This window comes from Sinocyclocheilus grahami, unplaced genomic scaffold (assembly GCF_001515645.1).
Source record: "Sinocyclocheilus grahami isolate Dianchi unplaced genomic scaffold, SAMN03320097.WGS_v1.1 scaffold1679.1, whole genome shotgun sequence".
Classification (NCBI taxonomy): Eukaryota; Metazoa; Chordata; class Actinopteri; order Cypriniformes; family Cyprinidae; genus Sinocyclocheilus; species Sinocyclocheilus grahami.
Genome location: NW_015506858.1, coordinates 138189 through 160793, shown reverse-complemented (window position 1 = coordinate 160793; position 22605 = coordinate 138189). Strand labels below are relative to the sequence as shown.

The window sequence follows — 22605 nt, the reverse complement described above, 5'->3', positions numbered from 1 at the left end:
AAGATTTATGCTTTGCATAACAAGTTACACACATACCTTCATTCACCTTGTAGTTATTCATTGTTTATGTAATTTTGTTATAGTGTTTTTATTCATACAGTAGGCTTACTGCAAGTGATCCAACAATGATTTCGTTAACAGCTTTCTTTTTCAAGCAGACAATGATTTAAACGGTGGTTAAATTCATTATTAATTTAGCATATACATAACATTTTACATGGAAACGGTAATGCTAGTAAACATTTGCACGATTTTGGAGAGTCTGAAATAGATGCCACTCAATCAGGATTTCATACAAAATTGTCAAGTCAAGTCACGTTTATTTATATAGCGCTTTTAACAATACAGATTGTGTCAAAGCAACTGAACAGCATTAATTAGGAAAATAATGCAGAAGGACAATAGTAAACACTCATTTTTCAGTTAAAGACAGTTCATCATTGAATTCAGTGATGTCAACATCCAGCTCAGTTCAGTTTAAATAGTATCTTTGCAATCAAGTCCACGATATCGCTGGAAATGAAGTGTCACCAACTAAGCAAGCCAGAGGAACCAGAACTCCCATCGGTGACAGAATGGAGAAAAAACCTTGGGAGAAACCAGGCTCAGTCGAGGGCCAGTTCTCCTCTGACCAGACAAAACCAGCAGTTCAATTCCAGGCTGCAGCAAAGTCAGATTGTGCAGAGGACTCATCTGGTTCCTGTGGTCTTGTCCCGGTGGCCGTCTGAGACAAGGTCTTTACAGGGGATCTGTATCTGGGGCTCATCTAGTTGTCCTGGTCTCCGCTGACATTCAGGACTGTAGAGGTCCTCTCTAGGTGTGATCTACCATCTGGTCTGGATACGTACTGGATCCGGGTGACTGCAGTGACCATCTGATCTGGATACAGACTGGATCTGGTGGCTACGGTGACCTCGGAATAAGAGAGAAACAGACTAATATTAGCGTAGATGTAAATTGTAACAGATTTCATGCAAATTTGTAACAGTTTTAATGCAATATTGACCGGCTCAAAGGAAGCAGCTTGACAGAGCAGCACTGTGGGATCCTGACACGCTACCTGACATCCCCAAACTCTCACCTGACTCATCTCGATCTGAGCCACAATGCTCTGGGTCTGTCTGCACTGAAGCAGCTTTCCACAGCGCTCTGTGATCCCAACTGCCTGATTGAGATTCTGAACCTGAGCCACAATAACTTCCAGAGTCAGGACATGGAGCAGATCAGGGATGTTCTTTCTGGAGAAAACGTGAATCCTCAGCAACAATCCTCTACAGGATCCAGGAGTGGATATTCTCTCAGCTGGACTGCAGAGCCCTAACTGTCATCTTGAAGTTCTGAAGTAAGTCAAACTAACCACAAACACACAGATAAAGAGGAGAATCTGCCGGAATATGCTGATGTGCTTTTGCATTCTAGGCTTTCGGGCTGTCAGATTAAAGAAGGAGTTTCTACGCTGGCATTGTTTTTGAAAGACAACTCATATCTGAGAGAGCTGGACCTGCGCTATATTGATCTTGGAAACATCGGACAGGAGCATGAGCTGCCCTCACTGAGGTCCTGTAGCTTCTATCTGCTGTTGTTTCTGTATATGGAAGGTTGATGTATACATGCACTGCATCTCTCGTATGTCCTGTAACATAAATAACAGTGTGATTCTGCTCTTAACGCTCTTCTCTAACAGTATTTCCACGGGAGGAGAATGCGGTGACCAACCAGGCCTGGATAAATGTGAGTTTAAACATACTGTACACGTGGATGTTTTAAATCAGCATCAAGATTGTAGATTAAAATGTATATGAATTTATAGCAGTGAAAATATTTAGTTTGTTTCTCTAAACTAACATAAGCTCATAAAATCCTGCCAGCATTATAATTATGAAAGAATTATCAAACTGCCCTATTCCATCCTAAATGTGTCCTCTACTCACATAGATGTAGTGGAGACGGCGTCAGAACTGTTGTTGCTAATGCTAATTAGGGCTGTGCGATATGACGATATATATCGGATGGATGAAATAAAAAGTCTAATGTTTCATTTTATGCTCTATTGTTTATTTCGTGGTGTCGCAAAATACTTTGTTTACGGTAATACTTTTTCATCATTTGGGCGTGAAGCAGAGACAGAACCAGGTGGAGAATAGTTTTGCCGCTTTATTGGCTTTGAACGATTACTTAAACACACTTGTATGCATCAGAATCCCCGTCTTTGCAAGTATCCTCATAAACACAGTGAATTAGGTCTTAAGAGAGAGTAAACAGCTGAAAAAGAAAATGCATATGTACAGGTATATTGGATCCGGACTTAGGTCTTAAAGGGGAAGCTGTCCAATATTCATATTAATCAAACAACAACTCTTGAATAAATCACTTTTGTAAATTTAATAAGAAGAAATTAAAAAATTATTTTATATATATATATAGAATCTATACATAATACATGTGTTAATTATATCTATCTGTCTATCTATAGATAATCTATACACAATGTATGTAGCTTTTCTTATTTATTGTAGTTTTTTGCCTATTGCTTGAAATTAGTTTCTTATCCTTATTTCATCACTGACTGTTTATTTATCTTCAGTGAGCTTGAGGTTTTTTTGTCTCTTTTTAGGCTTGTATTAGTTTTATATTGACATTGTGACAAGGATTATGAAATAATTTATAATATCATAAAAACCTTTTTAAAAGAAAAAAATAACTATATCGTGATATATATATCCTTATCATGATATAAAATTTGTCTTATCGTGATATAAGATTTTGTTCATATCGCCCACCCCTAATGCTAATTATAGACGTGTTTAATTATAGATATTAGCTAATTATAGAACGATTGTAATGTAAAAACCTTCACCTTCTCTGAAGCTGCTTTGAAACGATATGTATTGTTGTGTATGTATAAGTGCTAAACAAATAAATGTGAATTGAACATTTAAGCTGACGTTTTCTGATAAATCTCTGTTTTTAGATTTTGTAGCGCTCACCTTTGACCCTCAGATGGCTAATGAACACCTCTATCTGAGCGAGAACAACCCTAAAGTCACTCGTCAGAGAAAGAAACAACAAATTCCTGCTAATGACGAGAGATTCGACAAGTGCAACCAGGTCCTGAGCCTCCAGCCGCTGATTGGACGCCGCTTCTTTACGGTGGATGTGATTGGCCGAGACGTGCATGTGGGCGTGGCCTGTAAGGGAATGCAGAGGAAGGGAGCGAGAGACGCCGTATGTCTGGGACACAATAAGATGTCGTGGAGTCTATAAGTTGAGACCACAGTATGAACCCTTGCACACATTTGATGCAGATTTTCCTGAGGATCAGGAGCTTTACGCTGCGTTCAGGATTCAGGAGCCAAACAGCGCAGTCGTTTTCATGCAAGAACCAGTGTAAATGTGTGTACAGTTACTGTTTGTGATTGATTCCTCAGATCCGGAGAGATGAGTGTGTTCAGATTTACAGACCTGACGAAAGCAACCAGCTAGTAAGCAGCAAAAACCAGCAGCAAGCAGGGGGGTGAATAAAGGCCTTCTGTAGCAAATGCATGCGTTTTTGTAAGAAAAATATCCATATTTCACACGTAATAAACACTTTTCTGTCTGTCATACACGGGTCGGATGACGTAAGACGTCGGCGTTGCGTGATTAGTGACGAATGCGGAGAGAGAACAAAACAATGATGTTACTCAGAGACACAAAACTGCTGTAGCTGTGTTTGGAGTTATTTTTAATGGCAAAATAGAACCAAAGCAGGCATGGTGTCTAAAACGTAAGTCTCTTGATATCAACTACTTGTTTATTGAGCTGTTGTATAAAATCAATATCACATTTGTAACCATGCTGATTTTTGTTTTAAACGGCACTCTTCGTGTGATATTGATTAACTATATGAAATGAAATATACATTTTCTGCCCCCTTATCTTGAAGTATGTGATCATTCTTAATGCAAATTAATAGATTAATCATAAATGCGTAATTTAGGCTTATGTTTGCCTCTGTAGGTGTGTTGTGTTAGGTGTTTGCAATATACTCGATAACGTCATGATGTCTCACGAGTTCAGTATTTGCGCTAAACCTGCGCAGATTTGGCTTGCATGAACTTCCCCAAGAAATTAATGAGAACATAACTTACGAAAAGTGACCCGCCAAATTAGAGTGGTGGAAAGAGTACTGAAAATGTGTACTTAAGTACAAGTACTGTTACATTGCTGAAATAATACTCAATTACAAGTAAAAGTACTGGTGTCAAAACAGTACTTGAGTAAAGCTACAAAGTACTCCTCTCAAAAACTACTCAGTACTAGTTACTTTTTAGCCGGTGATATTTAAAGGAACACTCCACTATTTTTGAAAATAGGCTAATTTTCCAGCTCCTCTAGAGTTAAACAGTTGAGTTTCACCGTTTTCGAATCCATTCAGCCGATCTCCGGGTCTGGCAGTAGCACTTTTAGCTTAGCTTAGCATAGATCATTGAATCTGATTAGACCGTTAGCATCTCGCTCAAAAATTACCAAAGAGTTTCTATATTTTTCCTATTTAAAACTTGACTCTTCTGTAGCTACATCGTGTACTAAGACCGACGGAAAATGAAGAGTTGTGATTTTCTCGGCCGATATGGCTAGGAACTATTCTCTCATTCCGGCGTAATAATCAAGAAGCTTTGCTGCCATACCGTGTGTGCAGCAGGTGCAGTGATATTACACAGCGCCTGAAAATAGACTACCTTCCGTCAACATAACCAACGTGACCAGCTGCTTGCACAGGGAGCGTGCTGGGACTACTTCCAGGTGCTGAGTAATATCATTGCGCCTGCTGCACCCACTCACACACACACACACTCACTCACTCACACACTCACACACACACACACACACACTCACACACTCACACACACACACACTCACTCACTCTCACACTCACTCACACACTCACACACACACTCACACACACACGCACACACACACACACACACACTCACACACTCACACACACACACACTCACTCACTCTCACACTCACTCACACACTCACACACACACTCACACACACACGCACACACACACACACACACACTCACACACTCACACACACACACACTCACTCACTCTCACACTCACTCACACACTCACACACACACTCACACACACACGCACACACACACACACACACACTCACACACTCACACACACACACACTCACTCACTCTCACACTCACTCACACACTCACACACACACTCACACACACACGCACACACACACACACACACACTCACACACTCACACACACACACACTCACTCACTCTCACACTCACTCACACACTCACACACACACTCACACACACACGCACACACACACACACACACACTCACACACTCACACACACACACACTCACTCACTCTCACACTCACTCACACACACACTCACACACACACACACACACAGACACACACACACACTCACTCACTCACTCACTCTCACACACACACACACACTCACTCACACACTCACACACTCACACACACACAGCGTGAATAAGGAATCTGTGAGTGAAGATCTCTCCAGCAGAGGACGCCACAACTCCCAGAAACAAATGAAGACGTGTGATGGAACAATCATTCATTTTAAACGCTGTCTACACAAATAACTTGAAGAAGAAAGACTAGTTATTGCGTCTGTGGCTCCATTAATAGTCTGCATCACTTTTAAGACGTGATGTAAGTGTGATGTCAGCCTGCTTTGATTCCTCCTCATCCTCTCAGAGCAGGACGTGATGATGGTGAGGATCTGCTGGAGTGTGTGTGTGTGTGTGTGTATTCCTCTCACACACACTCATTTTGGGTGTGGACGCGCGCCAGAGATCCCAGTGCTCAATTACAGCACAAACACACTGAGATTCAGAGAGCTGTGGTGAAACTGACAAACATGATGCATAAATGAACAACAATCATTGCTGCCATCAAGACTTTTTTTACATTTAATGAGGAAAACACGAGTGACGCTTTCCAGTGTTAAACTGTGCCTGGATGGTTTCCAAGGCGTCGCTATGCAGTTGCTATAGTGTTTTGAATAGTTGTTATTTTGTTGCTATGCGGTTGCCAGTGTTTTTAGCATGTTACAATGTTTCTTCTAGAAGCCTGTTTCCATTCAATTCCATACAATTGTTTCTTTTCTTTTCTTTTTTTTTTGCCACAATAAAAAATAAAAAAGGTATTTGTGACTTTGTGATTCTGACTTTTATCTTGCATTTGCAAGTTTATATCATGCAATTCTAACTTTTGACTTTATATCTCACAACTACTGGTAATCGATCCACCAAACACGTGCTTACAGCAGTTTTACTATAATAAAACAATAGTTAATTTTCATAAGGGAATTATGAGTTAATATCTCACTATTTTTTCTCTGAATTGCGAGATAAAAAGTTGCAGTTACCTTTTTTTATTTTTCTAATTCCGTGATACAAACAAGCTTCCATTGTTTCTAGGTGTTTCTTCATGTCTGGTGTGAGTCTCCTTCAGTGTTTGTCCATCAAGCGAGAAATCAGTCACAATAAACACTGCTGCATGTTGAGGTAAGATTCAGAGTCAGTGTCACTTTAAAACTGCTCCTTATAAAACTACTCACTGAGAGAGAAATCACTGGACTTCACGTAAACCAGAAGAGAGAGAGCGAGAGAGAGAGCAGTATCTGGTGAGGTTTCTCTCTCTCTCTCTCTCAGTCTGTCTCTCTCTCTCTCCCTCCCTCTCTCTGCATCTCTCTCTCTCTCTCTCTCTCTCGCTCTCCCTCCCTCTCTCTGCATCTCTCTCTCTCTCTCCCTCCCTCTCTCTGCATCTCTCTCTGCATCTCTCTCGCTCTCTCTCCCTCTCTCAGTCTGTGTGCTGCACTCGTCTCTCACTGGAGGCTCTGCAGGTGAGTTACAGCTCTTGCTGATCTGTGCTTCTCTGTCTGCTTTGCTCTGTTAGTTTCTCTCAGCTCTTACTGGATTAACTTGCATGATTAATAACAGTGTGTTTGTGCATCACATTTTTGGAGTCTTAAAAAAAGACCGTTCTGTCATTATTTTCTCGATCATGTCAAACCTGTGTGAATTTCTTTCTTTTGGAACAAAACTAAACATTTGAAGAATATTACAAACCTAACCACATGGAACCTCTTTGACTTTCATTGCATGGACAAGAAAACATTGACATTTCTTAAAATATCTTCTAACACTTGACAGAATTTAGGGTGAAATTCGCCATAAATATTCATGACCTTTAGAGTCTGACCTTAAAATTAGATAAACTCAGAATTCCAGCTTTTATTATAACAATTGTGAGTTATTGCGAGGTATAAGCTGAGAATGTTGTAATTGTAACGTCTCGTGCTCTGTGCTCTGGGCTCTGGGCTCTGGGCTCTGGGCTCATCAGCTCTGAGTGCATGTGATGGCAGGATCCCAAGCGCTTCAGAGGTTGATGTGTAATGCATGTGTCCGAGCACAGGAGGAGAAGATGAAGATGATGCTGATGCTGATGCTCCTCACCGTCGCTCCGCTCGCGCGTGGGGTCCCGGGGCTCCAGCTGCGTCTGGAGGGCGGCAGGAACAGGTTCGAGGGCCGGCTGGAGGTGCTGTATAACGGTGCGTGGGGAACCGTGTGTGACGACGAGGTCAACATCAATCTGGCCAACGTGGTGTGTCGCGAACTGGGCTTTTCCCGCGGACTCACCTGGGCTCACAGCGCCAAGTTCGGCGAGGGCCGCGGTAAGCATCTCTGCTCGGCGTTCAGTGAGGATGATGATGATGATGATGATGATGATGATGATGATGGGGAAAAACAGAGAAACATAAAATCACTTACGACATGTTCCCGGCCTTAAAGTGTCATATTTTAGTTTTGGGAGTTCCTAACAACAGGTTGACATGCAGGCAAGGTCAAAAAACACTCTCATTGTCTTATAATATGCATTTATTTTTACCTTATTTGCTCATCGACTCCCAAACTATTCGCTCAACCATTAATTTTTCCAAACCTTTGCTTTGCGTGACGCTAATCTGCGGTGATTGGTCTGATTAGTCTCATTTTAACGTCATCTCGCCTGTGATGCCTGATAAAGCAGGGTTTGTGAGCGCAGTGCTGCTTTGTGAACAGCGTTACCGGGGAAATCGCTATTTTACTGCTCCAAAAGAGACACCTAGTGGCAAAGAATGAATTTGCATTTTTATTCAGACCAACTCGAAAAGACCAACACGTGGGCGGGCAGTATGCTAATGCTTCATGATGACGTCAAGATGAAGCGGCTTGGGATTCGTTTTAAAAACGACTCGTTTCAATGATTCAGAGTCGACTCTTTCTTTTGAGAGACAATAAGTTTATACACGGTGCACTTTCAGATTTAAAGCTTTGCCGGATGTTTTCATTCACTTAGAGCTGTTACACACGGCATGAAAGCTCATTTTCAGAAATCCATAGTAGGGGCACTTTAAAATGTTATTTGCGACTTTTTATCGCATAATTCACTCTTTTTCCTCACAATTGTGAATTTATATATTGCAATTTGCGAGTTATTAATTGCAAGTTATTAATCGCAAAATGTAAACTCAGAATTTCAAGTTTATATCTAACAATTGCAAATTATTAATTGTGCATCATTTATTGCGAGATGTAAACTCACAATTCCATCTTTTTTCTTAGAATTTCCAGTTCATATCTAAAAAATGCGAGTTATGAATTGTGAGATGTAAATTAAGAATTCCAACTTTTTTCTCAGAATTTCAAGTTTATGTCTGACAATTTTGAGATATTAATTGAGATAAAAACTCACAATTCTGAGAAAAAAAATCTAATTAAAACAAAAAGTTGCAAGTACCTTTTATATATATATATAGGGTACAACAGGGCTAAAGGCACCCCCTAAGAAAAAAACGATTGCAGAGCAAATATACGCTTGTATTGAACATTAATGGAGCAACAGATTTTGTGTGAAAATAAATCATACAAGTCGTTTATTTTGTTTACAAATCTTATAAATGTATGAGGTGGCCTGTTACCCCACACAATATACTTCAGCTAAAATAATGCTTTTAAGTTGAGTTATTGCGAGGTATAAGCTGAGAATGTTGTAATTGTAACGTCTCGTGCTCTGTGCTCTGGGCTCTGGGCTCTGGGCTCTGGGCTCATCAGCTCTGAGTGCATGTGATGGCAGGATCCCAAGCGCTTCAGAGGTTGATGTGTAATGCATGTGTCCGAGCACAGGAGGAGAAGATGAAGATGATGCTGATGCTGATGCTCCTCACCGTCGCTCCGCTCGCGCGTGGGGTCCCGGGGCTCCAGCTGCGTCTGGAGGGCGGCAGGAACAGGTTCGAGGGCCGGCTGGAGGTGCTGTATAACGGTGCGTGGGGAACCGTGTGTGACGACGAGGTCAACATCAATCTGGCCAACGTGGTGTGTCGCGAACTGGGCTTTTCCCGCGGACTCACCTGGGCTCACAGCGCCAAGTTCGGCGAGGGCCGCGGTAAGCATCTCTGCTCGGCGTTCAGTGAGGATGATGATGATGATGATGATGATGATGATGATGATGGGGAAAAACAGAGAAACATAAAATCACTTACGACATGTTCCCGGCCTTAAAGTGTCATATTTTAGTTTTGGGAGTTCCTAACAACAGGTTGACATGCAGGCAAGGTCAAAAAACACTCTCATTGTCTTATAATATGCATTTATTTTTACCTTATTTGCTCATCGACTCCCAAACTATTCGCTCAACCATTAATTTTTCCAAACCTTTGCTTTGCGTGACGCTAATCTGCGGTGATTGGTCTGATTAGTCTCATTTTAACGTCATCTCGCCTGTGATGCCTGATAAAGCAGGGTTTGTGAGCGCAGTGCTGCTTTGTGAACAGCGTTACCGGGGAAATCGCTATTTTACTGCTCCAAAAGAGACACCTAGTGGCAAAGAATGAATTTGCATTTTTATTCAGACCAACTCGAAAAGACCAACACGTGGGCGGGCAGTATGCTAATGCTTCATGATGACGTCAAGATGAAGCGGCTTGGGATTCGTTTTAAAAACGACTCGTTTCAATGATTCAGAGTCGACTCTTTCTTTTGAGAGACAATAAGTTTATACACGGTGCACTTTCAGATTTAAAGCTTTGCCGGATGTTTTCATTCACTTAGAGCTGTTACACACGGCATGAAAGCTCATTTTCAGAAATCCATAGTAGGGGCACTTTAAAATGTTATTTGCGACTTTTTATCGCATAATTCACTCTTTTTCCTCACAATTGTGAATTTATATATTGCAATTTGCGAGTTATTAATTGCAAGTTATTAATCGCAAAATGTAAACTCAGAATTTCAAGTTTATATCTAACAATTGCAAATTATTAATTGTGCATCATTTATTGCGAGATGTAAACTCACAATTCCATCTTTTTTCTTAGAATTTCCAGTTCATATCTAAAAAATGCGAGTTATGAATTGTGAGATGTAAATTAAGAATTCCAACTTTTTTCTCAGAATTTCAAGTTTATGTCTGACAATTTTGAGATATTAATTGAGATAAAAACTCACAATTCTGAGAAAAAAAATCTAATTAAAACAAAAAGTTGCAAGTACCTTTTATATATATATAGGGTACAACAGGGCTAAAGGCACCCCCTAAGAAAAAACGATTGCAGAGCAAATATACGCTTGTATTGAACATTAATGGAGCAACAGATTTTGTGTGAAAATAAATCATACAAGTCGTTTATTTTGTTTACAAATCTTATAAATGTATGAGTATATATATATAGGGTACAACAGGGCTAAAGGCACCCCCTAAGAAAAAAACGATTGCAGAGCAAATATACGCTTGTATTGAACATTAATGGAGCAACAGATTTTGTGTGAAAATAAATCATACAAGTCGTTTATTTTGTTTACAAATCTTATAAATGTATGAGGTGGCCTGTTACCCCACACAATATACTTCAGCTAAAATAATGCTTTTAAGTTAATACTTGATCAAAACAATCACTTTAGCAAAGTTTGTACTATATTCTGCTTATTTTGATAAATAAAATAATGCATTTTTGTTCAATAAATATACTGTCATTAAAAAAATGTTAATATAAAACATACTGTATATTTTAAAATACAGAAACAAAATCATTTTAAAAAGTAAAGATTCTGAAAGCATCGAAGGAGATCCTATAACAACTGAATATAGATTTAGAGTAACAACTAATTCTATTTTATTATATGCTATGATTAATATCATGTTTTTAAATATGATGGTTTCATTCTAAACATGGTGATTATCTCTAATATGGACACTCAACATTATATATGATATTTACATCTGAATCTAACCATCATCTAAAAAAATGAAAAGTCAGCCATCTATTAATTATCATGTTAATTACTGCGCCTTTAGCCCCAACAGCAGGGCGCTTTATACCCCAAACACCATACTTTTACATATTCTTTCCTTATTTGAAAACTGTTGCTTTAATTATCTTAAACAAAACTGAAAATCATAAAGAAGACCTTTGTCTCAGAATATATTCAATAATTTTAGCGATTCTCATTTGCTACTTAAATCTACAACATTTTAAAAAACATCAAATATTAGATCAACTAAGCTCATTTGCAAGGATCGGACAAATCTACAGGTGCATCTTGAAAAGCGGATGTTTTGGAAAGTGCTACGCCATTTAGTGCTTTAGAGGGAAATAATATCAAAGGCACCTTCAGCTTTGTTGTACCCTATATATATATACTGTATATTCCATAGCAGAATTAAGCTTCCGTACAATCCGTATTTTATAAAGCGCTTTAATACTGTGCCTGTTATTGATTATAGTCCTATTGATCATCCAGACACACTTTCACCATGCCATCAGTTGATCATGTGAATCCCTTTTTTCACTCATAAATTGATCGTGCGAGTCAAACAGGTGGTGAATGCCTCGTGTTGACTTCACTGGTCTCAGTGTTTGCTCAGTGGCTCCGTCAGCACACTCTGGTTCTGGTGTGTTCAGGTCCGGTCTGGCTGGATAACGTCTGGTGTTCGGGCGGCGAGAGCTCTCTGTCGGAGTGCCGGTCGAATGGCTGGGGTGTGAGCGACTGCACTCACGCTGAAGACCTGGGAGTCGTCTGCAGTCCGGATCCACCCAACCAGGGTCACGTCCCCCGGTACCAAGAGCCTCCTTCACCTCAGATCTCTAACCTGGTCTCGAACGCTCCTCAACGCGGGCACGAGATCGGCCTCCACCGCGGCGGCCGCGGCCCGTCCTCACCGCAGCTCACCGGCCATCACATCCAGCTGCACAGGAACGGGTTCGAGAGCGCCGTCACCCCGCGGGGACACCAGATCCCGGACTTCCTGCGCAGCAGAGCCTCCTACAGACGAGCGCAGGACGTGACGCCCGCTCAGACCGCACGAAACCCTGAGAGACCAGCGCCAGCGCCGGAGCCGGTCTACAGTCCCGAGCCGGTGGAGCACAGTAACAGGATGGATCTGGACGAGCAGGTCAGAGTCTCTTCTGCTCACCACGGCTGCATTTATTTGATCAAAAATAGAGTAAAAATGTGAAATATTATTACAATGTAAAACAGCTGTGAATCTCTGTTAAAGTGTAATGTATTTCTGTGATGTGCAGCTGTATTTTCAGCATCATTCCTCCAGTCTTCAGTGTCACATGATCTTCAGAAATCAGTATAATATGCTGATTTATTAGAAACATTTCTGATTATTATCAATGTTGTGCTGCCTGATATTTTTCCGTTCAAAAGTTTGGGGTAAGTATAATTTAAAAAAGAAATAGATACTTTTATTCAGCAAGGATGCATTAAATTGATTAAAAGTGACAGTAAAGACATTTATAATGTTACAAAGTGCCGTTCTTTTGAACGTTCTATTCATCTGTGAATCCTGAAAATAAATATTCCAGGTTTTAGATGGTTTCTAGATGATCCAACGTGGTCATTAGTTGGTTGACCTACTAAACTCAGTTTTTCCAGCGGTTAACAGAGTCATGTAATTGAAGACTAGCAGTGTAAACATGCTGTAAACCGCAGTCGTTTAGAGCAAATTGTATATTTTTGCTCTGTTTGAGGCTCTGAATAAATCAAGCTGGGGTTTTTTCTTTCATATTCTCACTATATCATAGCCATAATAGCCTGACGGATCAAATATGATACTTAACAAAAAACACGTTTTATCTAAAGGTTGAATAAACTCTGTTTGTCCGTGTCTCTCTCAGTCGTCTGGGTCGCTCCGGCTGGACGAGGTGCGTCTCCGAGCCGTTCTGAGCACCGCTCGGAGCGCTGCCATGGTGACGGAGGGTGTGCTGGAGGTGAGGCATGCTGGGAAATGGAGGCAGGTGTGTAGTGTGGGCTGGGATCTCAGCAGCAGTCGTGTAGTGTGTGGCATGCTGGGATTCCCGTCAGCGGAGCAGCTCGACACACGCGTGTACCGGTGAGTATGTGCGCTCTGTGTTACATGGCTTCCAGAAGATCCTAGATCATTTTGGATCAGCAATAAACCAGCCTCCATGGTGTACTAACTAGGGTTATTATAGTAAACTAAAACTGAAACTGAAACTTAAATAAAACGATAAAAAAATTTATGTTGGTAAATAAAATAAAATATAAAAAACATTTGATTTCAAAAGTCTCAGAGCACTAGAGAAAGTGCTTATATTTTGCATTTTTCTAATTGAATGCACATTTTAACAAATTATACGTCAATGAAAGCTGATGTGAAACATGAAATGTGAGAATGTCTCAGTATTTGGTGTCTTTCAGCACCACTGAAACCAGGGATATTATAGTTAAGTTAAAAATCTAATTTAAAAAAATTATAAATATTAACTGAAATAAAACAAAATATAGAAACTTAAACTTGTTTAAAAAGGTAAAAAAAATGTATAATAAATGTTGACTGAAATAAAATAAAATATAAAAACGTAATCTTTTTTAAGAACTTATTTTAACTAGTTGCCATGGCAACATTTCTCAGTTTAATGTAGTTTAACTAAAATTAAAAGTGACAAAAAATTAATTTTAAAAAATATTATAAAAACTACTAAAAATGGCAAAAACACCTACAATTAAAATAAGAACAGAAAATATCAAATAAAAGTCTAATTCGAAATATTATCAAAAACTATAAACGTATATTAATAATGCCATGGTCACTAACACTACTTAAATTAAAACAATTAGTAAATAAAATATAAAAACATGTCTTGCAACATTTCTCATTTTAATGTAGTTTAACTTGATGTACCAAAATAATAAAATAATTTTAAAAAAAATCAAATTCGTTTTTATATATTTCAAAGTGTGGCCAAAAATATATTTAAAAAAATAAGTTTCAAAATATATTTACTATTTTTTTACCAATCTATTTTTTTGAAAAAATATTTAATATACTGTATATTTTACAAAGCATTTAAAAATATACTTTGTCCCCCACATATTTCAATCTAAAAAAAAAATTTTTTTTAATTCACATTCATCACATTTGAAGTCAAATTGTATTTTTTTTTTGCCTAGAACAATGTGAACATATGATGCATGTGATTTTATGGCATTTCACAAAACGTCCCAACTTTTCTGGAATTGAGGTTGTATGTGTGTATATATATATATATATAGGAAATGTATTTTCTTGCCCCTGAAATACATTCTGAAATATATTTTGGTTGAAACTAAAAATATTTTAAATTTAAAAAATATATTTCCTTAAGCTTCACTGTTTAAAACATATATTTTGTGCAGAAACATGTATAATTTTTGCTGTGTGTAGAGAATGTGTATAGGAGTGCTGCTTGTAGAGCCTGCTGAGCGTTAGACGTGTGTGTGTGTGTGTGTGTGTGTGTGCGTGCGTGTGTGTCTGTGTGTGTGTGTGAGTAACAAATTTCCAAAAAATATATATAAATATATTACATACACATTTTGGAAGAAAAACTTTGTTGACTATAACACGTGTGAATATGTAACACACTTGAATATAAATCAGCAAGAATTCATATTTCAAACATATATTTCATCAAGCTTATAAAATACATATATTTAGCATGTATTTTAAAATATATTGTGGCCTCAAAAATAAAAAATTTTTGCCGTATGGGATCAAAATGACGTTTTGTGGCAGGGGAATGAAGAAAAACACAAGGTTTATAGACATGTGACACGTTTTAGACGTTTAAAAGTTTAACATTTTAACTTGAATGTGTTCGAAATTCTGCAAAAGACTCTCTTTTTTTAGACGCAAAGACGCGTTCTGTGTGTTTTTCAGCCCACTGCAGCACTGAGAGAAAGTTTTAATAAGCAGTATTCATGTGGTCCGGAATAGACTGAATAGTTTTGACCTTTAGTTGACTCTCACGTCTCGTTACAGTCTCAGAGCAGATACGATGCAAGTGCTGCTCTTCCTCAGAATCCGTCTTGTTTTCTGCAAATCTCTTCAGATTCGTGATCTAAGTGACGGGTTTGAGTCTCTCTTTCTCTCGTTCTGCGCGGTCTATATGAACCTCCAGCCGCAGTGAGACTCTGTGCTTCTGCGAGGGATGTTTAACAGCTGCTTCAGTGCTCCACCCGTCTCCGCTCGTTTCTGTCTGTTGCTTCGTTTAAACTCTGTTCATTGTGAGAAAAAGCACCTTGGAAGAAACTCACTAGTTTGACTTTAGATGTAGATTAAATGTGTTTGCATTCCAGGCCATGAGAGTAAAGAGCAGTTCTCTGGTGTTGTGTTATGGATTAAATCTAATCGTCAGATCTTTATATTTAAATATCAGAATTAGTTTGACACAGATTGCATAAACACACTGAATAGCCACTTTTTGGACAAAACAGGTTGTTAAAGTCATCAGACCCTTACGGCAAAAAAAATAAAAAATTTTATATATTTCAAAGTGTGGCCAAAAATATATTTAAAAAAATAAGTTTCAAAATATATTTACTATTTTTTTACCAATCTATTTTTTTGAAAAAATATTTAATATACTGTATATTTTACAAAGCATTTAAAAATATACTTTGTCCCCCACATATTTCAATCTAAAAAAAAAATTTTTTTTAATTCACATTCATCACATTTGAAGTCAAATTGTATTTTTTTTTTGCCTAGAACAATGTGAACATATGATGCATGTGATTTTATGGCATTTCACAAAACGTCCCAACTTTTCTGGAATTGAGGTTGTATGTGTGTATATATATATATATATAGGAAATGTATTTTCTTGCCCCTGAAATACATTCTGAAATATATTTTGGTTGAAACTAAAAATATTTTAAATTTAAAAAATATATTTCCTTAAGCTTCACTGTTTAAAACATATATTTTGTGCAGAAACATGTATAATTTTTGCTGTGTGTAGAGAATGTGTATAGGAGTGCTGCTTGTAGAGCCTGCTGAGCGTTAGACGTGTGTGTGTGTGTGTGTGTGTGTGTGCGTGCGTGTGTGTCTGTGTGTGTGTGTGAGTGTGTGTGTGTGTGTGTGTGTGTGTGTGTGTGAGAGAGAGAGAGAGTGTGTGTGTGTGCGTGCGTGTGAGTGTGTGTGTGTGTGTGTGAGAGAGAGAGAGAGAGAAAGAGTGTGTGTGTGTGTGTGTGTGCAGACAGGCGTGTGATGTGATCTAAACAGACTGAGTGTCTGGTGTGTTTCTGACGATCACTAATGCTTCTTCAGCTCTTCTGATCTTGATGTGTCTGTGGCTCTGGGCTGCTCTTGGGTCATGTGACTGCTCTCAGCCAATCACAGCTCTGCATGGATCTGTTGATGTGGCAAATAAGTGGTTTCCTAAAGTCATGCTGCCCACCAGAGCAGACCACCAGCGCTCAGACAGACCATATATATATATATATATATATATATATATATACATACATGCTGCTCTCACCGTTTCCAGAAACACAATGCTATGTGGTGTTTCTGTTAGTTTGTTGTGTTTCCATGCGACACCGAGAGCTCTGTGTGTTCCAGCAGGTGCTTCTGGGTGTTTTAACGGCTGCTTTAATTCAGTGACTCGTTAGGACGGTCGTCTCAGCTCTTCTGTTTAACCTGCCGCTGTATAATCCTGCAGGATGATGTATTTTTGTGGACCGAAACCCAGAAACAAGCTGCATTTTAGCATTTAGTGATTGTGTGAGTCTATATAGTGATAGTCAAAGTAAAAAGAGCAGATAAAGAACACAAAACAGCAGAACTACATAAAGTTAAAGAGGATAAACTTTATCATTCGGCTGAATCTGCTCGTGTGTTTCTAACACTTCGGCTCTTATATGTTCTTACTCCACACATCTATTAGATGTTTTCTAGAGTATTTCTTTAACTTCTCAGGTAATATCAATGGTGTGACCTATTTCAGATGCGGCCGAAATTACAACAACAGTGTTACATACACATATATTTAACTGTTTGATCACAGGCTTCAAAAGTTGTGTATAATTTGTGAAGATTATTATAATGAACAAAACATTATTTTCCGCAACAATCCAAAAAAGCCAATGGAAAAATCCTGTTGGGTTTCCTCTGAAAATACGTCATCACTGCAGCCTCTCCTAAACCCCGCCCCCATAGACGTGTCAGCCAATCAGCTTACCTGAATGCCTTTGGCCAGTGACCTGCACTGCATTCAGGGGACACTTTTGCTTTAATCAGTTCTTGCTTTCCCTGGGAATCAAACTTACAATCTTGGTGTTGCGAGTGCCAAACTACAGGAAAGCGCAGGAAAACATGAATGCTGGTGTTTTGTGCTGTTCTTGTCTCTCGTTCTGTCCGTTAGGTTTATTTGGCTGATACTCAGACGCTGCTGTGTTTCAGATTCTAGACCAGAATGCACCTGGGCCTCATTCCGCTGTGTCTGATATATGGACGGGAAACACAAGCATGAGCAGTTTTGGCTCAGCTTTGAGAACGGGGAGATCTGTGTGTGAACGTCTGCTGACCACAAACCCAGCAGAACGTCCCAGAGTGTTTCCAGAGAGTTTATTTACCATCTACTGCTCGCTGACCATGCTATATATATATATATATATATACAGTCAGAGTTATTGGCCCCCTTGGTAAATATGAGCAATGAAGGCTGTAAAAATAAATCTTCATTGTGTGTCCAATTGATCTTTCATTCAAAAAATTCACAAAAATCTAATTGAACACGGGGGGAAACCTCATTAGGAAATAAAAATTTTTTGTGAATTTGTTACCAAGGGGGCCAATAATTGTGACCACAGCTGTATTTATGTGTGTCTGAGATGAATGAATGAGGCATTTATATAGCGCTTTATTGTGTATTGCTGCACACCCAAAGCGCTTTACAATCATATATATGGTACACACAAACAAGCTCTGGCGCTCATGCGAAGCCTGTTTATTTAGTCCAATCCTATTTATTGGCTCATTTGTGTCGTTTCAGGAAACTGTGGGACTCAAAGTTGGAGGATCCAGCCGCAAGGTACGGCTTCATGTGCTGTTTGTCGTCAGTGCTGTGTGTAAGAACGGACTCTCAGAGTGATGTGTGTGTGTCTGCAGGTCTGCGGTCAGTAAGAAGGCGTTCTGGGTCGAGCGGGTTCAGTGTTTGGGTACAGAGGTGTCTCTGGCGCAGTGTCGGGCGCAGCTCTCCGTCCCACGGCACGACGTCCCCTGCGCCGGAGCGATGCACGCGGTGGTGCGCTGCGTTCCCGGCGCTCAGTTCTCCAGAAGCTCCGCCTCCAGACACCTGCAGGCTCTGCCCCCTCTGAACGTGAGTGCCGCACACAGTCCAGCTCCAGCTGTGAGCACTGGCTCCGGGGACGCGGCTCATGTGACTGTGTGTTCCCGCAGGCGGAGGTGCGTCTGAAGGCCGGAGCGCGGCTGGGCGAGGGCCGGGTGGAGGTGCTCCGCGAGGGTAAGTGGGGGACCGTGTGTGACCATCTGTGGGATCTAACAGCGGCCAGCGTGGTGTGCAGAGAGCTGGGCTTCGGCTCGGCCAGAGAGGCCCCGCGAGGAGCGCTCATGGGTCAAGGTAATGACTCCTCACCATGGTAAAAGATTCAGAGCTGATACGAGCCGCTGGTTTCAATGCTATTTCCTCTTTCCCAGTGGCTGATGGGTCAGGGTTTGAGTTTCTCAGCCAGTCTAAACAGAACACATGACACACTCACACAGACGCAGTTCAGACGCTGCGATGGGAATGTTTAGTTCAGTCTTCGTGCTCCTGTGGGAACACTGCCGTTTGGGCTGCACGGTTTTGGGACAAAATCTACTTGCAAACTATTACTAAATAAAAGTATTAAACAAAATAGGAAATATTCCTAACCCTGCACGATCTGGCCCATAAAATTGTGATTATATATCAATATGACTATAAAATCATAATAATAATTGGATTATTATTATTACTGTTTTTAATTTAAAAAAATTAAACAAAATAAAAATATTTGTAACCCTAACAATTCTTCTAACTTATATTTAAAAAATACTATAAAAAGTGTTAAAAGAAATAGTCTTCTTGTCTTCATTTATTAATTTTCAGACTTTCAGCAGAGAGGCTAGGCTTATTGACAAGTATGTGTGGTGTAACATTGGTCCAGCAGTTAGTCCAGGACTAACCAGCATAAACCAGTCTGGAGACTCACTGAGTTACTCAGATGTTGTGGAACACAAGGGCCCTGAATGCTTAGCGCTGACCATGCACATCACAACAATACATCAGCATGATGATGATGAGTTCCCAACATGCTGTCATTTGTTCCATCGTCTCAGGTTTGGGGTTTTGCCCTGGTGTTTGAATGCCTCTATTTTCAGGGTAAATGTTCTGAATTATACGCTGTCAGCCTGTTCTTCAGTGGTGATGAGGAGAGTAAGAGACACGTTTGCTGGTGACTTCATGACCCAACCGTGCACTAATTACAGGGAGTCTCGTCCATACTCATGTGTCTCTCCGTCCCATCTCTATTAAATGCTTCCATTTGGCCCGTGTGTGTAATTTACTGAATCCAGTGTCCACATCACACATGCAGGCCAGTTGCAGTTGTCTGCCGAACACAATACGAACTGGGGCATTAATGAAGCCATGGTGGTGTGTCGACAGCTCGGCTTCGGCTTCGCTTCCAGAGCCCATCAGGTACGTGATAGCATTTGTTCTTTTTTTATTGCTGAAGAGTGTTGAACTTTCTTATTCTGCGTACTGTACAGACGTGAATTTACATTTCCTTCCGCCTGAGGCGTATTCATTTCACTTTTGTTGTGAAAGGGCTTTTACATTTGCCAAAAAATATAACTTTTTATATTAAAAATAAACAAGCAAACCCTGCCTAGATTTAAAAAGTAACGCAAAAGTAACGTAACGCATTACTTTCCATAAAACGTAACTAAGTAATGTAATTAGTTACTTTTTTAAGGGAGTAACGCAATATTGTAGTGCATTACTTTTAAAAGTAACTTTTCCCAACACTGGCCGTCAGTAGCTACGTTTCCATCCAAAGTTGCTACTTTGGCTATGAAAAATTTGAATATCGCATAAAACATATGTGAATAAACCCCAACCTCCATCCCATGTGTTCAAGAGAATAAAATCGTGACTTTCTTGGAAACTGGCGCAAGGTATTAATAGTAAATTTGAAAGTTGCTGCAACCTGGAGAAACAAACTTGTGACTCTTTTATCCAACATAATATATGACTTCTTATAAATAACAAACACGTGTCATGTGACCTTGCATTCGGATGCCTGATGTTTGGGAATCAATCATGTAAGACAGTTCTGATAGATAATTACACTAAATCAGTTAGATGATGGACTTTGGCTCAGGTGTTTCAAAATGATTAACACAGTATTTGAGACGGTGTGCGATGGGATCGATGTGCTGGTTAATCCAGTTATACAGTCACATGATCGGTTGATGTAGAGTCAGATGCGCAATGCGGAATTTATTCGGTAAATGTGTTCATCGTAGTTTATGCAAATTCGTATCTGATAAAAAAAATGATCCGACTCAGTTGAGTGCATACGTTTTTTAGAACTCGTGCGTATCTTGCCATCTTATCATCCAGCGTTTTTCATGCAATATCCCCAAATTTGCATAAAAATAGGTAGATGGAAACATAGCTAGTGCGACATTTGTTATGGAGATTGTTCTAATCTCTTTGTCATCACACTGTGAAAAAACTGGTCAACCAATAGGATTTGTGCATTTGCTCAGAGACGCTGCTGTTGTCAGAAATGTGATTTCTTTGTGCCAAAGGTTTGTTGGTGTGTTTATTAGCACAGACTCTCTCAGCTCGACTGTTATTGTGCTTGAAGCTTGAAGAGACCCTTATGAGCGACTACTGAATAATCACACATTGAAATCAGACACAACAGAACATGATCATGTCAAGCTGCTCATTCAGTGTCAGATTATTCAGTAATGGAGAGCTGAATGTGTTTCACTGTCACTGCTTACACCCGCAGGACTGTTGTTTCCCATGCAGAGGTAATTACAGCCCTGCACAGATTCAGGGAAAGAGCAGGAAACCAGAGAGAAACCAAACCCAAAATAGAGCCGCTGGACCGGAGCACATTTGCACTATTATTAAAGCCTGTTTAAAAGCGGCTCTCGCTAAATAGACGGTGGAGAGGAACGTGGAAAAGATTTGATAATGTGCATGAATTAGCTGTAATAGCGGCCGTTATTAGACTCTGGGTGGATTCCTGCGGATTCAGTCTCGTGTTCGGTCCGTCCCGCAGGAGACCTGGTTCTGGCCCAGCAGCTCCGGGTCCGAGGACGTGCTTCTGAGCGGAACTCACTGCATCGGCACCGAGATCTCCATCCAGCAGTGCCACAGGAACACACAGGTGTACTGCCCACGAGGAGGCGGAGGCGGAGCCGCCGGAGTCACCTGTGCGGACGGTACGAGCACACCTCAACACACACACACTCTCTCTCACACACACACACACACACACACTCTCTCTCACACGCACACACTCACATTCTCTCTCTCTCTCTCTCACACACACACACACTCTCTCACACACACACACACACACACACACACACTCTCTCTCACACACACACACACATTTGATCAGTTTACTTGCATGTCATATAATCATTACCCATGAACATGCAAATCTGTTAATAAATTATTGAAATATTAACTTAAAATCTGACTTAAAGGGGTCCTATTATGCTCTTTCACTTTTTTAATTTTAGTCAGTGTGTAGTGTGTAGGTTTGGGCATAAAAAAGATCTAGAAAGTTACAGATCTCAAAGTCCACTCCAAAGTAAATATTTAGTTTTTTAAAAATCAATTTTCAAGAACTACAGCAAACGGCTCGTTTGGACTACAGCGCTTGGTTTCCGGGCTTTGTGATGTCGCAAAGCGGCTCATTAGAAGATCATTACAAAGAATTCCCGCCTACAGAAATGTGAATGGTTGGGGGGTGGGGTCGTGGTTAGAGCGCTTGGTTGAGTGAGTGCATCAGACGAGACGATGAAGAAGAAGAGCTGCTGCAGAGTTAGTGCATCAGAGAAAACCAAGAAGAAGAGCTGCTGCAGAGTTAGTGTGTCAGAGAAAACCAAGAAGTGCTGCTGCAGAGTTAGTGCGTCAGAGAAAACCAAGAAGAAGAGCTGCTGCAGAGTTAGTGTGTCAGAGAAAACCAAGAAG

The 22605-nt window shown here is 40.1% G+C and overlaps 1 protein-coding gene across 1 annotated transcript in view; it reads left to right on the top strand.

Moving 5' to 3' along the window:
• The first annotated feature begins 9257 nt into the window (after nt 1-9257).
• LOC107572000 (lysyl oxidase homolog 4) overlaps nt 9258-22605 on the top strand; it is a 26482-nt gene continuing 13134 nt past the window's right edge. The window contains exons 1-8 of the mRNA XM_016258404.1: nt 9258-9491; nt 12007-12497; nt 13231-13445; nt 18391-18429; nt 18507-18717; nt 18804-18997; nt 19956-20079; nt 21683-21845. Coding sequence (XP_016113890.1) covers nt 9263-9491; nt 12007-12497; nt 13231-13445; nt 18391-18429; nt 18507-18717; nt 18804-18997; nt 19956-20079; nt 21683-21845 — 1666 coding nt within the window. The 5' untranslated portion in view covers nt 9258-9262. The remainder of the gene's footprint in view (nt 9492-12006; nt 12498-13230; nt 13446-18390; nt 18430-18506; nt 18718-18803; nt 18998-19955; nt 20080-21682; nt 21846-22605) is intronic.